Below are 18,758 nucleotides of genomic sequence, written 5' to 3' on the forward strand. Positions count from 1 at the left end.
TCTTTGTGGCACCACCTTGGTCAGCTCAAACCCTGTTGTTGTCATCTAATTGGCCTAAGCCATGATTCTCAGAATAAAAACTTATTTCAGATTTTCCTTACTAAAACTTTGAGTTAGTTATGGTCCTATATTCTGATGTCTAGAGTAGTCTGTTGTCTAGAGTCTTCCTTACCAAGGCTTTGGTGTATTTACTCTGATTATATTCATGGTAGTTATGCCCCTGCTTGGTCCTACTATCCGTGTTTGAAGTTTATGAATGGTTTTATGACATTTTTCTTAAGACAGAACCTGTGAAATGAGCCATTTGAAATTTATAGAAAATAGAAACAACCTGAGCATTCAATATCAATACAAAGAGTTCTGAGCGACGAAGGGGAGCATGCTTTTGGAATGGGGATGTGGTAATGTGAAAGAGAACACTTTGTCTTCTATATTAATCTTTAGTTATTATAATTGGTTAGGAACAAAACAGATGAGGAGCCAGATTACATTAAAAAATGCTGCAAAGGTTTCTGCATTGACATCCTCAAGAAAATATCTAAATCTGTGAAGTTCACCTATGACCTCTACCTAGTTACCAATGGCAAGCATGGGAAGAAAATCAATGGAACCTGGAATGGTATGATTGGAGAGGTGAGTTTTAGAGGGGAATGTATAATTTTCTTCTTAAAATTACCAGATATATTTTCTGAAACTATTATTCATCAGATTTTTCTGAATAATCTTGGGTATTATTTTCTTTTCATTTTCCCATTTTCTGTTTTGTGCATTCTAAATGAAATGTTCTCTTCTCCTTTTTCTTTCCTCAAGGTGGTCATGAAGCGTGCCTACATGGCAGTGGGATCCCTTACCATCAATGAAGAACGCTCAGAAGTGGTGGACTTTTCTGTCCCCTTCATAGAGACTGGCATTAGTGTTATGGTGTCACGAAGCAATGGGACTGTCTCACCATCTGCCTTCTTAGGTAAATGATATATTAAGGAGGGCATAGAAATGTAAAATGAGAATAAATAGAGAGACAAGAAAAACACACTGCTTTGTTTGGTGTTCTGCTCTTGAAGAGGAATGACTCAAAGAACTTCTCTACAAAGAAACACTCAGTTTTCTGCCCTTTCATTCCCCCATATTCTCAATGAAAAACATTCTAGTATCCAAGAATATTTATGAACTAACACTGAACACTAACCACTAATCACATTCCTATATTTAGGTCAAATTCTTTTCATTTCCTCCATTTCTTTGTAAAATATCTTTGAACATCAATAGATATTAAAGAAAACCATATTTAAATCCTCCCTAAAACCCAAAATATCATTTGGATTAGAAGAGAAAGTGCACGCTGATATCCAAAGACACAAATAATAATAGAAATTTGTAGAATAATACTTGGGTCCAGGAGCAGTCATTAACATGACAAAAGAATGAGGACCACTGTAAGGATCAACACAAGGATCAGTGTTACTATGTTAGCAACATGTCCAAACATACAAAAGATTATCATGGGATTGTAGGGAAAGAAGAAAATTCAAAGTCAATGTACTCCCTTTAGTCATTTACCAAGGTTAACAAGAAGGCTACTGACTAGTTAATTATCCAGGTTGAGGTTGGGAATAGAACAAAGACAAAAAGAGTATATTAACTTTATATATCACTTGATAGACCTGTGACATTTAATCTACCAACCTGCAAACCACTTCCATATAGTACAGAATAGTTCAGTAGAATGTATGTTCATTTCTGAAGATTTGTCTTGGTTCATTTCTAATTACTCAAAAAAAAAATAAGGCTTTAGCAATTCCCTTAGGAATTCAGTAGTAAAATAGGTTTTGAAATAAGAAAATAGTTTTCTAATTAAATCTATGTTCGTTTCTGTTCAACTTCACCATTATTAATCATAAGGAAGAGAGAGCAAACTGCATGCTAATTCATTAGATGTGAGTTTACAATGTATTCTCACAATTACAAAGGCCAGAACTATTTTGGGATTAATTTGAAGAAGTATTGTATCATGGGACAGAATTGTCATCATTACTTTCTACACTACTCTACTAAGATGACAACTAGAATATAATGTTCTCTCTTTGGACAGTTCAATAAAAGAGATATAGATAAATTGGGAACAATCCAGAAGAAATTATTATGAAAATTTAAAAATTATACTGTGAGATAGCAATAGCTTGTCTATTGTTAATTGGTGCCATAGAACCATGGCATTAAAAAAGACTGCATTCTGTAGTTAGATCATCTGATTTGCATCAGGGGTAGTTAGCTGAATGATATTATAGTAAGGGTTTGACAGTATTGAAATGAGGTTTGGTTCAATGCATTTAATAAATTATAATTTCATCAATGTCAGTACTTCCTCCAATGGTTCAAATCACAATGCATCTTTCCATTTTAGGAAACTTGTCCAAATCCTTCTCTCTATTGAGCATCTAATCACCAAGATGGCAGTAGCTTTTTGGGTTCCTTAACATTATGAGTATACCAGAGCAGAACTTGGGGAAGCCATTTATTATCTTAAGTCCATGATGGACCTACTTCCTTTTCTAGTTGTACATGTCTTTGATGTCATCTTTTATACTACTTCTGCCAAGCAATTTGTTCATGATTACAGATAGTGATGACCTTCTTATTTTTTATTCTCAATAGTATATTTTATTTATAAATTAATTAATTTTATTTATATGATAATAATAAGATTTCTTTTTAATGGAGAGTTTAAAGGTTTATAATGCATTTTTCTTACATTAACTCTATGGTTATGTACATATTAGTTTCCCTGCTTCACAAATGAGGAAACTAAAGTATAAAAGCTACAAGAGTTACTCTGGATTGATGTTTGAGTCCTAGTCTGCTGTAAATACAGTATTTTTTCATGTACAGGGATCAAGGAGAGTAAGAACTGAGGAAACACAATAAAATAAAATTTAACAGTTAAGAAGTAATTGGCAATCTTGAAAAAGAAGTTTCAGGACAATAGTAAGGTTGCTCATCAGCTTATAAGGATCATAAGATGATAGATTTAGAACTGAATGGGACCTCCCCTTTGCCATGAAGGACTGAGGGACTGAGAAAAGGACAACTAAAGAGGAAGCGGAGGTAGTGAGTATAGATGATTTTTTTCAAGGAATTTGACAGTAAAAGGCAGCTCTAAAGCATAAGAACTTGAAGGCACAGTTAGAAGACTGGCCTTATAGATGAAGGACCACCTTTTCCTCAGAGACAAGAAAAAAGAGGAATAGACTGGTAAAAATGTGAAAGAGTTTGAGGTGTATAATAGAAAAAAGAAGAGGGAATTTATTAATTCTTTTCTCATGTAGGCAATTGGTCAGAGGGTCATTCTAATGAACCCCTATTTTAAATTTTGATGTTATCTTCCTCTGGACAGTGTGGGTATATCCACTGGTCACTTTGAGAGGACTGGGTAATAACTAATGATTCATGCCTACTAATCATTAACAGAAATCAGCAAAAGACTAAAACATAAAATGGAGGATAACTATTGTGAATTATTAACACAGTTCTAGTCTGATTAAAGTTGTCTTTCTTGAAACCTCAAGCTTGTTTCTCCTCTGAGAGAATTTCAAACTGACCATATCAAATGAGCCCTACTGCTCCATAGTAAAACTTCTATTCTTCTCTCCTTCAGGGGCTCTTTCAAACCTCTTAACTTTATTTCCCACTGGGATGAGTTTCTGGAGACCATGAAATTGAAAAGCTCAGCCTACTGTGTAGGGGTGAGGGCTCCTTCAATATGGTGGGTTTCTCAAGCAGGGTGTAGCAGTTTAGAAATACAGAGGGAGAAAATGAGGAACAAGATGGTCAAGAGATGAAGCTTGTAAGATATAGACAGCTGTGGACTAAGACAGCAAAGCTTTCAGGCTAATGTATGCTCAGAAATGGCCAACTATAAAAATGAATCTTTGAAAGTAAGGGAAGCAAGACCAGATTAATTACTGGTGATAGACTGGAAGAGTAGGGAGGGTCAAGCCTAATGTAGATAAATGGTTGAAAAGGTTGATTGGTTTGTTGAATCCAAGGATGTTTTATTAACACAAAAAATATAACTGTTTTGTTTTGTTTTAAATTTCCACAGTATAGCATAGCCCCATAGATAGTGATAGAGAATTGAATAATCAAGAAGGGTAGAATGGACTCTAGGCTCAGGTCATGACTGTGTCTTTCCTTGAATGATTTTAGGCCAGTCATTTAAGAAGCTTTGGTTTCCTCATATGTAAAAATGTGAGGATTGGTTTAGATCAAGGATCATCTGTTTTACTTAGGGCCTTCAAGCTAAGGAGGGGAAGCTTGATTAAGGAGACAGAATGCTGGGCCTGGTATTAGGAAGCTTTATCTTCATGAATTCAAATCCAGCTGTGTACCTGGGCACTTCACCCTGTTTGCCTCTGTAAAACAAGCTGGAGAAGGAAATGGCAAATCACTGCAGTATCTTTGCCAAGAAAACCTCAAATGAGGTCACAAAGAGTTGGACATAGCTGAAAAACCATGAACAACAAACCAAGGATGGTTTTTACATTTTAAAATAAGCATGTAAAATTTAAAATGTTTAAATTTTAAATGTAAAAACCATTTTAGCTCACCTGCCTTGTAACAACAGGTATATGGTTGAATTTAGCCTAGGGGGCCATAGTTTGCCAGTCTCTGGATTAGATGATCTATTACAGTCTGTCCCCTCTGTAATTCTTAGGATGCTGCCTTTCTTTTTCATTATTTATTTGCACCCATGCACATAGAGTATGTGCTTTACTTTTTCATCAACCAGGACTTTCAGGTTCTACTTATAGTTATCAACGAGTCAGTTTGCAAATAAAAGTCAAAACTTTAAACCAGAAAACCACATTAAAGTGTGACTATCTTCCTTGTATATTAGAAAGATGGAAACACCAAAATGAGCATCAGTATAATTGCTTGGGTTCTCTGTGTTACTATGTACATGTGTTTACCTGAGCTCTGTTTCTTTCCTTTCACTAGAGCCATTCAGCGCTGATGTGTGGGTTATGATGTTTGTAATGCTGCTGATTGTCTCAGCGGTTGCAGTTTTTGTCTTTGAATACTTCAGCCCTGTGGGTTATAACCGGTGCCTTGCTGATGGCAGAGGTAAGGAGAAACTCAGCTGCCATACTTTCATATTCCCTTCTCCCCCCAGTTGCCAGTTCTTATAGGAGTGTTCTTTTTCCCATTTAGTTTAAGGGTGCTTCTGCTCCCACTCATTGAATTCTGGAAATGAAGTCTTGGCCCTTTAATTTGTCGTTCTATTCTACCTTTGAATTGGAGGTGGAGCCAAGATGGCAGAGTAAAGGCAGGAACAGAAGTCTCTTAATTGAAATGATCCCTGGAAACTATATATTCTCTTCCTAGCTCTTATGTTAAACTTTATTCTATTCCCCATCATTCAGATCCTCTTTCCTCCTAGTAATACAAAAGAGTGGCCAGTGAGTAAATATACCTGGAATATTAAATGTACTTACTCCTTTGATAATACTTAGTTGGGGTAAGATTTCTGAGGAGATACAGATAATGACCGAAATTCCTATGACAAAATGCTGTCAACGAGGAGTTCTCTTCAGGGATGTACAGCAGATAACCTGAAACTGTCAGGGTATCTTCATTAAAAAACTAATGGGCAGCTAAATGGCACAGTGGACAGAGTACCTGCTCTGAAGTCAGGAGGACCTGAATTCAAATCTGTGCCTCAAACAGTAAACACTTACCAGCTGTGTAATCCTGGGCAGGTCACTTAACCCCAACTGCTTCATCCTCCCCAAAGAAAAACTCTTCCCAAGCTAGAGCCTTTAACATTTATCAAGCATAGATATGCTTGGTAAATAATCACTGAAGTTATGGTTTTGACATATGAATTGATATCTGAATATATGATATGAATATATGAATTAAGCGGACAACAATTATTGACACCATTTTTTAATTGCTAAGATTTAAATAGTGTTTTTAAGATTTTCAAAACACTTTGCAAATACATCATTTTATCATTGTAACACCTCTGGAAAGCATCATTTTAAAGGTGAGGAAACTGAGGCAGGCCATGTATAAGTGACTTATTCAGAATCAAACAGCTACTAAATACCTGAGCTGTATTTGAATTCAGGTCTTCATGGTTCTAGATTCAATGCTCTATCTACTGTGTCACTTAGCTACCTTTATAACTTTTGCCAAGGATCTCTTGATATCTGAGAGCTTTTCCAATTATGGGAATTAGCTTTTGGACACACACTGGAAAGAACCAGTGATCATATTTCTAAATATGACTGTATTGTTAAATGGGTGTGCAGATATTTAAAAAAATCTTAAAAATCTTAAAACTGATATATTTTAAGAAAATAAGTTAAAATTACAAATTATTAAGCTTAATAAACTATGAGGCAATTTTTTGCTTTATTGGACCACTTTATTAAAGAACTAATTATAGGATAATTTAAAATAACAAACTCACCTAGAGATTTAAAAATAATCTATTTATAGAAATCAAATTTACACAAAGCTCTGTGTAAATATTTTTGTGTAAATCAAGGCATATCTATGTAGATGTTTATATGTTAATATGTAGATTGTAATATGTTAATGCTAATATGTAGAAAAAAATGTGAGAGCAGATGTTCATAATTACATATGAGGGGTCAAATGCAACTCTATATATTGAGGCAGATGTCATCAATTGATGTATGCTGGTTTTTATTTTTCCACTGATGGGTCACATGAGCTATGACTCACATGGACTTGGTGGAATAAAGAACTCTAAAGGCATTATGCAAAGATCAGTTGAGGGTAAGAAAAGAGAGACAATGTACTAGTCCTCTCTCTGTAGAGAAACTGTTTATAACATTTCCATATATTGGGCAACCAACCATTGCCCACTACTTTCCTAAATGGATATTTCCCATCTAGGAGTCAGAGTATATTTTTGAAGGGTCAAATGGCAGGTAAATCTGTTTGATAAACAGATCTGAAGCCAGTGATACCATATCTTAAATATCTCATTCTGGAATAGGTGCTATAAGAGGCTATAAAATAAAACAACAAACAAAAAATAATAAGAAAAAAGAGAAAATAAAATTGTATTATATGTTATATGTAATATATTATAATTGTACATTTATTATATATTTTATTTTTATTTTATATTTAAAAGACTAGCAAATTGAATGTAATATGTTTACAGTTTCATGTGCAATCACCTTTTTATTCTACTATATTATGGAAATTATTGTTTTATTTCTTTAAATAAAAATTAAAGCAAAACAAAAGAAGACCATTTTCTTCTACTTTACCCACTAGAAACAACCTTATGTACCTTAAATTAGGTACCATAAATAGAATTAGTTATCAAAGACAAATTTTGAAGAAGACATTAAGACAGAATATATACTAACTTAAAAAAAAAAGTTTTCAGTGTTCTTCTGGTATATGATAAGAGCATTTCTAAAATAAAGAAAACAAATAAGAAAGCAAATGCAACAGACAAGATGGGTTATAAAGAATATGGAACTTAGAGCCAAGAGCTAAGTTTGATCTTGAGCACATCATAAGATTGTACCTTCTTACTTCCCTGAGTTACATTTTGTTAACTGATTTAAAAAAGAAGATATTAAAAAATGAGTTACCTCTCTGAAAGACCTATTCTGAGCCTAAAATAGATAATTTGCTTTATAAATATAAAGCGCTATACCAGTGCAAGCCATTATAATGATTAAGAATAAGACTTTCTTTTAAAAGTTTCTTGTTAACATGAATAATTTTTTTAAAATGTGCATGCATTTCTTAATTTACTCATGATAAACTAGTTCCTACTTCAGTGTTTGGGGTCAAAACCCATTGCCCATTCTTCCTATATTGATCCCCACTACTTTCTGTCCTCTGTCTCTGACATCCTCTCTATTCTTTCTTCTGACAGTATCAAGGGCAAAGAGAAGGGCAAACATTTACTTAGGGAATTGTCCGGCTGTTGCCTATGATCATCTGGAGAAGATGCTCTGGAGAAATTTCATTTTTTCATTAAGCATTTGACTAAGGAGCTCTGGGTCCTGACTTGGGAGGTCCGGAGATCCTTGGAAAGGCCCAAAAGCAGGAGGAGCAAGGGGTTTCATAGAGTCATTAAAGAGGAGGCATCTTGATTCCCTGAAGGTGACCTTGCCTCGGTGAAGTTACCCAGAGAAAGGACTTACTCCAGTCTTCTTGCATGTCTTTGTAGAATCATTTTGTGCGAGTCCCACTGACATAATTCCCCGACCTTATCTCTTGGTCCCTACAGAGCCAGGCGGTCCCTCTTTCACCATTGGCAAAGCTATTTGGTTGCTGTGGGGTCTGGTATTTAACAACTCTGTACCAGTTCAGAACCCAAAGGGAACAACCAGCAAAATCATGGTGTCAGTGTGGGCCTTCTTTGCTGTCATCTTCTTGGCCAGCTACACTGCCAACTTAGCTGCCTTCATGATTCAAGAGGAGTATGTGGACCAAGTTTCCGGCCTGAGTGACAAAAAGGTAAGACACCCTTTTGAAAACCTCCTATTCCCACCCAAAAAACCCTCCCCTGGAAAGAGGGAGCTTGCATTCTTCCTCCAGTTTCCATTTTAATTAGGCTCATGTTTCAAGCTCCTGCGAGTACTGAAAGTTTTCATGATCCTAATAATTTTCTCACATCTGCATTTTCTCCTTGTGTTTTTAAATAAATTGGAAGGCAGAAGCACAAGAAATTAGTTTCCCCACTGAAATAATTGTTTTCCCTTCCTGTCTTTATGCGAACCTACTGATTTATGCAGGGAGTGTCATAAATGATCCCTGGGCTACAAATAACCAGCTTGGCTTTGTATCCATTCTCTTAGGGTATGATTGCATATTGGTTTGTTAGGGTCAGACAGCTAGGTATCTACAGAGGGTTGCCTCTGTGTGCCCGCCCTGTGGAAGCTTGCTTATTATGACTTACATTTTCCTACAGATGGACCAGTTACTGTAGGCTTACCCTGCCTTTGTTTCTTTTCTGCACACATTCTAGAGGCTAGGCAGGAGGGCTGCTCATGTGGAAGTGTCGGGGTATTTCAGGGCATAAAAACTGGTCTTTAATTTTGTGACTGCCCACATAATATGATGCCAACCTAACAGTCTTTTATCTGTTCTGTTCTGAGATGGATTGCATGGTGCAGAAAACAAAGGAAGAATTCGTTTTTAATTTCCAGTGATTGAGTATGTGCTGGCCCATTGGTGATTTTGCAGGACTGATATACATAGATTTCCATGTGAGATTTTCTGTCACCTCTAGCTATGAGACAAATGATCCATGTCACCATCTGAAACTTGCAGAAAACACCTGGATACTTTAAACAAATCTTGGAAGCTTTTTATTTCTATAAAATATCCTGACATCAATTTTGTCATTCTTTAGAAAATATTCATCTGTTTTAAGAAGTAAATATGAAGTGTAGGGCTGCCAAGTTAGATACTTCATGCTTATTATTTTTAATTTATCATCTGTGATCTCCTGACCCAACAGTTAAGAAAGTAACTTAAACAATAAATATGAGGATACATTATAATTGGAATGAAAAGGATTTAGTATTCTCTTTTCTATGACTAAGGTAATCATTTTCCCTAAAAAAGGCATTTGGCCTAGGGGAAAGAGATTGGCCTGGATTCAAGTCTAGTCTCTGAAACACACGACTTGCACGATGCTGGGCAAGCCACTTACAGAAACTCTTTACATTTCAAAAGTGCAGAAGAGATGGTTTTCTTCATAAATAGAGGACATTTCCTAATCTTGGAGTTCCCTGTACAGATAGAATAGTAGGTCCAGTTCCTATTTCATTTTCTGCAAAAGAACATTTAAAAGTATATGAAAAAGTTAAACAGAGTTTAATAAGAATGAAATTTTGATTTCTTATCATTTTTATTCTCATCTCTTATTTTTTCTTTCTTTTTTCTCTTCTTTTGTTTTTTTTCTCCCATTCCCCCTCTTCTTCATTCCTCTCCTTTTTCTCATTGTAATATTCTGTTTCTCCTTGAAGCTCCCATTAACATATCTGCTTCTGTGACTTGATAGTTAGAGGAAAGGTGAGAATAATCTTACTCAAACAGAATGTCTCTGCTCTTACACCTTTCTTATTGTTTCACTCTGGCTACCTAAGAAGTAATACAGTGAAAGGAATTCCCTTGTAACAAAGCTTATATGAGGACATGCTAAGGGATGGGAGTGATTACACAGAAAATTCAACATACCTTTCTTCATCTAGTTGAGGGCCCATCATGATCAGGATATGAATTTCCCATGTGGCTCTAAAAAAAGAAACCATAGGAAACTTGACTCCTGAATTTTAAACCAAAAGAGTTGACTCTAGGCTCTATTACTAGCCTTGTGGTCCTAGAAAAGTCATTTAACTCTTGTGAGTAATAATAATAATTACATTTATTTAGTGCTTTAACTATATAAGGACTATATAAATATGTATTTATTTATATCTATAATATAATGTTATATCATTTGATCTTTATAACAATCCTAGGAGGTAGGTACTATTATTGCCCCCATTTTATAGATGAGGAAATTAAGGCAGAACTTAAGTGCTTGCTTGGAGATTCACATGTAGCAAGTATATAAGGATGAATTTGAACTCAAGTCTTTCTGATTGCAGATCCAATAATTTATCCATTGTATTACCTAGCTACCTCAAAGTCCTTATTTGTGAAACAGGATTAATAATATTTGTATGAAGTAAATGACTAAAAGGTTTTAGCCAAACCAAGTTTCTGAAAATTGGATAGAGGCTGTTTTCCCTTTCATGGTTCTTTATCCATCAATCATTCAATATTTTAAGGGTATACCAATTGTCAGGCACTCTGATCACCAAGAACTTACAAGATAATAAGCTAATATAATGCATATACATATATTTATATATATGTATATGTATATATTAGGAGGGAAGCAAAAATGGGAAATTTAGATGATAATTTTGTGATATATTTGAAAAGAATAGCAAGTTGGGCAGAGTAGATTTCCAGTTTCACGTACAATTGTCTTTATATTGCACTGTTACAGAAATGCTTATTTTTCCCATAAATTAAAAATAAAATTTCTTTAAAAATAAATAATATGTAGACAAAGTGATTTCAATGGGGGGAGGGAGGGAGGTAGAGCACTAACAGTTGCTTAGGCAGGTTCTAAAATTGGACATTGAGAATTCTAAGTAAGAGTCGGAGATGAGGGAGAAATGCATTCCAGTCTTGGGACCATGGAAATGAAAAATGGAATGTTATGCTTAAGGAATATCAATCCAGCTTTGATAGAATATAGAGGATATGAAGAAGATTAATATAAAACAAGCCTCAAAAAGTAGGCTTTACTTGATCGGGACTGGCTTTAAAAACTGCCAGAGGAAGAGCATGTAGTTTTGCACTTTATTCTATAGGCGTTCTAGGAGTCTTCAAGATCTTTATAACTGCATTTTAGGAATATCACTTGGCTGCTTTGTTGAGGACAGATTTCAGCAAGACAGGACTCCACTGGCAGGAAGATCAATGTGGAAGTAGTTAGAGTAATCTAGGTGAAAAGTGATGAGGGACTGGATCTTGATGAGAGACAGATGCAAGACATTTTGTAGAGGCAGAAATGAGGAGACTTAGCAATTTACTGAATGATAGTGAGCAAGAAAGAGTGAAGAGCCAAAGACAGATTCTCAGGTGAACTTGGTTGTCTCAAAAGACGTTAGTGTCCTTGACAGAAAAAGGCAATCAAGAAATCATTGGTAACTGGTGAAAACAGTTTCAGCTGAACCAGTGCATCAGAAGCCAGCTTACAATGGCTAAGAGTGAGGAAAAGGAGATAAATAAAAGACAAGAAGATTTTTTGATGAGTTTGGCTGTGAAAAGGAGAAGTATAAAGTAATAACTTAGGAGATGGTAGGGTCAAGTGAAGAGTTTTTAAGGTTGGCAAGATCTTAGGCATATTTATAGGCAGTGGGAGTGGAGCCAGTAGACAGGGAGAGATTAAGGATAGGATTGGCAAGGGGTAGGATAGGAATGATTCCAGGTCTAATTTCAAGGAAGAGAGAGAAGCGTAAAAGCATACAAGTCGAGGGTATTGGCTTTGGCAAGATGAAGGGTCACCTCTTCATCAGAAATTGGAGCAGGGAGGGCAGAAAAGGGCACATTGTCAACTGATTTTGAAATATAAAGTAGGTGAAGGGAGATAATTTTGTCCTGTATTGCAAAATTGTTTTATGCAGATGTAATAGAAAGGATGGAATTTATTTTGGAATGTAAAATTATTCTGTGTGTTAGCCATGTAGAAAAAAATTAGCTAACAGGGATCTTTATGAACAAATATTCTACTTAGTTTATCATTTGATAATATATTTTTATGCATTTTAGAACCTTACAAATGTGAAAAAATAAAAAAGCATATAACACGCATACTGTTTACTCTGCATAATTGTCAAAAATATATTTAAATAACTGACATATTTAATTGCATATTCATATAAGGGAAAGTAATATGAATTAAATTCAAAGCTTTCAACAAACTATTTAAAATGTTATTATAGTTCTTATTGTTTTGGTTCAAAAATGCTTAAAGGAAGCAGGCTTGCATCAAAGACAAGAAGTCATAAAGTTTTCATTAATATATAAAAGTTTTCACAATATAATATGTGAACATATTTTCATGAAATTTATATGAAATGTAAAATATCAAAACAATTTGAGATGAGAAGTGAAATAGATCTGAAATTTAAGTCTCATAAAATTAATACTTAAAAATAATATTGCTCAAATTTTTCTTTGAATATAATATCAATATGACTTGATTATAACTGAAATAGTGAAGAATGTTTGTAAATGAAATGAAAAATATTTATAGATACTAAGTATAATCCACTCATTTTTATTTTTATGAAAAAATATACAAAGATCTCATTTATATAAAAATTATCAAGTTGAGAATATTCAGAGTAAAAATTCTATTATAAATTCTCTTTTTTTATGGACATTATCCAGATGAATTTTATTTTATGTTTGTACTATTGACATATACTATGTTGGGGGAATTTATAATGCTCACTCACATACTTGTGTTCTTAAACACTCATGTTTCCATTTGTGTGCATTGTAATCTCTCTATGACCTATTAGTCTATATGAATTATTGTGGTCAAAAGAATCAATTCTTTATATAACTGCAAAATTAACTAAGCTGATCTTTGCATGACAGTCAGATGCTGGGCCCATACTGGCCTTTTTTTTTTTTTTTTTTTTTTTTTTTTGCTGAGGCAGTTGGGATTAAGTATTTAACTTGCCCAGGATTACATAGCTAGGAAGTGTGAAATGTCTGAGACTAGATTTGAACTCAGGTCCTCTTGATTTCAGGGCTGGTGCTCTAACCACTATGCCACTTGGCTGCCCCAATACCCTCTTCTTGTACACTAGGCCCATACTTGCCAACTTGCCAACTTGATACCAATGAGACCCTGAATTCTACCATTCTGGCCTTTGAGAACCCTGAACTTTTCAGTAAGAAAAGTATGAAAGAAATAGAATCATATACAAAAAATGGTGATTAATGGAGTTTCAAAAACAGTTTTTTTGGGGGGAAAGAGGGATTTGAGGAGAAATAGGATTTGAGGAGAAATGATTTTAATTGTTTATTACTGTGTCAGTGGGGCAAAGAACATTGGTCTTTCTCCTTCCTCTCACTCCCCACTTCAGAATTCACAATTCACTACATCAGTGCATCCTCAAACTGCTGTATCTTTTATTATCTTAAAAATGACTAAAGGATGGAAGGGGTTTTGTTGCTTGGACCCAGGCTTTCCAAAATGGGTCAGTTTCCCTTCCCCTAGATACTCAAATGCCTTGATATTAAATCAGTCATATTTGAGGCAAGAGAAAAGTGTGTGGGGCAGTCAGCATTCATGTAGTTGTTGGTTTCTGATCATCAGAGTACCTTTGTATATATACCCCAGATTTCTATTTTCCTGTCCCAGGCTTCCAACACTGCTAGGACCAGAAATTCCTGTGACTGACATGATTAATACACCAATAAATTTATAACATTTTTCCTCTGAATAGGCAGAAATGTTAATTTATCAGAAAAATGTTAATCTACCATCTTTGGTTCTAATATGGAGGTTGTACTTCTGATAGTTTCCTTGGTAGCCATCTGAGAATCTTATTGCCATCTGAAACAAGGCGAATGTTGCTGCAGGTTCTAAGAGACTCCATATGGTCTGGAGCCCATCTCCACATTGAAACGTGTTAGTAGCACAGCACTGGCTTCTGGGCTCAAGCAACGATACTGTGTTACATCATCCCCAGAGGAACTATCTTCTTTGTCCTCTGAACAAACTCTAGATTGGGAACCAGAGGAAGGCTGCTATCCTCATTCTAGTTAGAACTAGTTAGAACTACATCCTCTGGTCCAAGACAAACAAGTCAATTCCACACCATTAAGCCATAAAATTCAAGGGAGGCAACAGGAGACTATTTTCAGCCAAAGCAGCCTGAGATTTGTGACTCAGTTGTATCTTGAAGTACTTGAGTGGTTCCGATCCTGGGAAGTCTCTGGGGCTATGGGTAGACTAAAGATTTAAGATTTGTTAGGAGAGGAAAGTCTAGGATGTAACAATCAGAAAACAAAGGGTACAAACCTAGAAGTACTTGGGACAATAGCTGGCTTTCCTTTCCTTAACAGCTAAATTTGCATACTCATGTATGTGTAGAATGTTGTATATACTGTTAGACATGCTAATTGGTAGATATGTTAGTTGTTTTCATTGTTATTTATTTTAAATTTAAAAAAAATTAATTTTCATAGGGAAAAATTGCTGCATAGAGGAAGAAAAAAAGATGATTTCTAAAAGAATATATTATAAAAACAAAATAGATTTGTTGTTTAATTGCATGGTGTTATTCTGAAACATAAGAAAAATCATGTATCCATCTGGCTAACTCTAGAATGACCAGCATGAAGCACTGGGACTGCTGAGGAGTGAACCTTAAGTTGACCCCAAACTGTTTGGTTTCCTTAGAAAAGAGGTATTACTATATCTCTGCAGATTCCATGGGACCACTGCCATCAGAAGGATGTCACTAACCCAGATCCCCCAGCCTACTGTTGTCTCGGCTGGTTTACAGCTCCATGTCTGGAGTTTAGCCAGAAACAGAAGGGCTTTTAGATATGACATGAGTGAAATGGAGTCTTCTCCTTGCTGGCCAGTGCTGGATTAGACAGTAAACAGCCTAAGTTCAAGGGCATTCACTTTTTTCCCATCTATAAATATCTTCTTTATTGCTATACTCTGAGAGGCATTATTTAATTTTATTGTGTACTATTCCTTGACATATAATCTTCTAACTAGACTTGTTCAAACAAAACAAAATTCATGTCTAGGGATTTTTTCACATTCCATTAGAAGAATAAAAGGTTTTAAATAATATAATAAATGACTTAAACAAATGCTTTAATAAATGATTTAAATAAATGTAATCCACATTCCAGGATGCTATATTCTGAAGGTCATGGAACTGGAAAAAACCTTGATCATTTGGTTCAACCCTGTGACTTCAAGCAGAAAGATAGCTAGACCAAAATTTCTTTCTCTCTCTTATATCATGGATCATAATATTTCTCAGTATAATATTGTTGATATTTAACATATATTGGTCTATCTGCCATCCGGGGAAGGGAATGGGGAGAAGGAGGGACAAAGTTAACATGAAGGTTTTGCAAGGATCTATGTTGAAAAATTACCCGTGCATATATCTTGTAAATAAAAAGCTATAATTAAAAAAAGAATAATATTGTTGAGTAACTGAAAAAATGTATAAATTTCAGTAAGAGGTTAGGGAAATAAAGATATATTTCCCCCATACAGTTTATAGACCTCCTGAAATCTATCAGATTTCTTAAGGACCCCACAGATTTCCTGTTAAGATTCCATAATCTTGGCCAACCTATTAAAATACTATCTTCTCTTTTGGGAAATCCACAGAAATGGACAATCTGTAACCTTCTTTGTGCAATTAAAATATCAACACTATACTTTTCCACTCTTACATTTCATGCATTTTACAGTAGTGATTTTTTTTAATTGGGGAAGAATTAACATGTATGTTCCACTCTTGCTAAATAAGAGTGCCACATATAGGTTTTTATAAGGTTGCACTTATTAAGGTTGTTCATAAAGAATATAACTAATAAAATGTTTCTCACTTTTCACTTTCCTCTTTTTATGCTAATATTGGACAAATTACTTCTTTTTCATCATTAACTGTTCTTGAGATATTCTTTGTACAATTCCTAGAAATATTGTAATTGCTCTACAAGAAAACTACAGGAACAAATGGTATTGCAGAGGCATGGAAGTGGAATAGAGGAGTCATGCAATATAAACCCAAATCACTACATCCCAAAATTATATTTTTAAATGATTTTTACATTGCCTAGATTTTCTTCTGTATTCTTCCTTCTCTCCTCCCAGAAAAGTTTTCCCTTACAAAAGGATTTAAAGAAAAAGAAAAGGGGGTGGTGATGGAGGAGGAATCAGTAACATCAGCCAGTCCATCAAAAAAAAAAAAATCTGACACTATAGAAAATATAGAAAAAAAAAGGAGCAGAGTAAAAGAAAGAAGTAGTTTCTCATATTTCTTTTTTCCTAAAATAATTCATTAATGGACCAATATCAATCTGGAAAGAAGTCTGTGTTATCAGGATGCAGGATTGAATTAGATGAAGATGCGAATTAGAAAGGTGATCATTCCACTATATTTTGCACTAAAGCATACAAATCTTGTCTACTTTATTCAATTCTGGGAACTTCAAGTGGATTCATTTCAATTCAATAAACTTATTAAGCACCTATGTTTCAGGACTGTACTAAATGCTAGAAAACTGGCTAACAAATTGAAACTAATCTAGAAGAGAGTGAGCAGGATAATGAAAGGATGGAAAATTGTATACAACATTAGCTTAAGGATTTGGTAAAGTCCCAGAAGAAAAATAAGAGCTATCATCAAGTAACTGAAGGACTAGAGTATGGAAGATAGATTTGACTTTCTGTATTGCTTAAGAAGTGAGATTAGAAGCCATAGGTAGATTTTATAGATTTAAGTTTTATAGAAGGGGAAAACATTAACAGAGAAATCCCAAAGAAGGATGGATTACCTCAGCAGAAAATAAATTTTTCATCATGGGATGGTACCAAGCAAATGTTGATTGTCCATTTATCAGGGTACTGTAAAAATTATTTCTATTTGGGTTCAGATTGAACACAGTTGTTAGTCATCTCTAAAATACTGGACAGTAAAATTAGAATCCCCAAAAGATATCAATATTTGAAAAGATGGGCCTAATATAACAACATAAAAAGGGATACAGATGTTAGATTCTCCATTGAAGGCCCCAAATGAATTAGCAAAGTACTAGCTGAGGGAAACCTGCTTTAGTAGCAAGTCATGTGAAGTAAGGAGTAGCATGATTTAGTGGAAAGATAAATAAGAATGATGATAGCTGACATTTACATAGCACTCCAAGATTTGCAAAGTGCTTTATAAATATTAACTCATTTTATTTCATCCTCAACTCATCATTTCATGCTCACAACAACGCTGGGAAGTAGGTGCTATAATTATCTCAATTTTTCAAGTGAAAAAACTGAGGAAGACAAAAGTTAAGATACTTGCTAGTTAGTTAAGTATCTGAGGCTGGATTTGAACTCAGGTTTTCCTAACTGCAGGTCCAGCATTCTCTCCTCTACAACACGTAGCTGCCTACAAATCCAAGAATACTGGATTTACTGTCGGGACTTTGGCCTGAAATCTGGCTGTGCCATTTTTTTATCTGTGTTAACCTTATTTAAGTTACAACAATCTTTGCGCCTCAGTTTTCTTCTAAGTACAAAGAAGCAGTTGGAATTCTTAATTCTTATAAGGGATTCTTAAACTTTTCTTGTGTCATGGACTCCTGTGGTGGTCTGGTACAGCTTTTCAACTCTTTATAATAATGTTTTTAAATATATAAAATAAAATGTATTGGATTTCAAAGGAAACCAATAATATTGAAATAATTATCAAATAATCTTTTTTTAAAGTTTACAGATCCCAGGTTAAGAAAGCCTAGAACTAGATGTGTTCTAAGGAATGTCCCAGTTTTAAATCTATGTTTTAGGAATATAAATTGATGATAAACTAACATAAACTCAGAAAAAAACATTAACTTATTAATTAATGAAAAATATTTATTGATAATTATGTCACAAGTACTATGCTAAGTATTAGAATATATACACACATATGTGTGTGTGTATGTGTACGTGTGTGTGTGTGTGTGTGTGTGTGTGTATAATAGACAGTCCTTGCCCTCAAAGTTCTCATTAGAACAGACAACACATATAGAAGGATTCAAATATAGGGCAAATGTCAAAGAATAGTGATGAGGTCCATAGTCATTAGGGGGCAGTGACAGGTCAAATAATAAGTTCAGGTGTTCCTCTATCTCATTGCAAACATTGGAGTTGGTGATTTTTCCCATTCACTAAAGAAGTATGAGCAGCCATGTTTGCCCTATATTATGAATGGTCTGGGAAAGTTGAGAGAAGCTTCTTGGGTTCACTTGGATTATTTTCTCAGGAAAATAGACCTGAGTAAAGGAGCAGAGCACTTAGGCTCTTTCCTGAAGAGTAAGATTGGGGGTGAGAAAAGGTAGAGTCAAGATATCTCCATAAAAGTGATAGGAAC

At 34.7% G+C, this 18,758-nt stretch overlaps 1 protein-coding gene across 1 annotated transcript in view; it reads left to right on the top strand.

Annotated features, from left to right (window-relative positions):
- LOC127538667 (glutamate receptor ionotropic, NMDA 2B) overlaps positions 1-18,758 on the top strand; it is a 281,355-nt gene that overhangs the window by 209,743 nt on the left and 52,854 nt on the right. The window contains exons 6-9 of the mRNA XM_051962433.1: positions 462-633; positions 811-964; positions 4,996-5,121; positions 8,291-8,520. Of these exons, the coding sequence (XP_051818393.1) occupies positions 462-633; positions 811-964; positions 4,996-5,121; positions 8,291-8,520 (682 nt within the window). The remainder of the gene's footprint in view (positions 1-461; positions 634-810; positions 965-4,995; positions 5,122-8,290; positions 8,521-18,758) is intronic.

Source organism: Antechinus flavipes, chromosome 5 (genome assembly GCF_016432865.1).
Source record: "Antechinus flavipes isolate AdamAnt ecotype Samford, QLD, Australia chromosome 5, AdamAnt_v2, whole genome shotgun sequence".
Classification (NCBI taxonomy): Eukaryota; Metazoa; Chordata; class Mammalia; order Dasyuromorphia; family Dasyuridae; genus Antechinus; species Antechinus flavipes.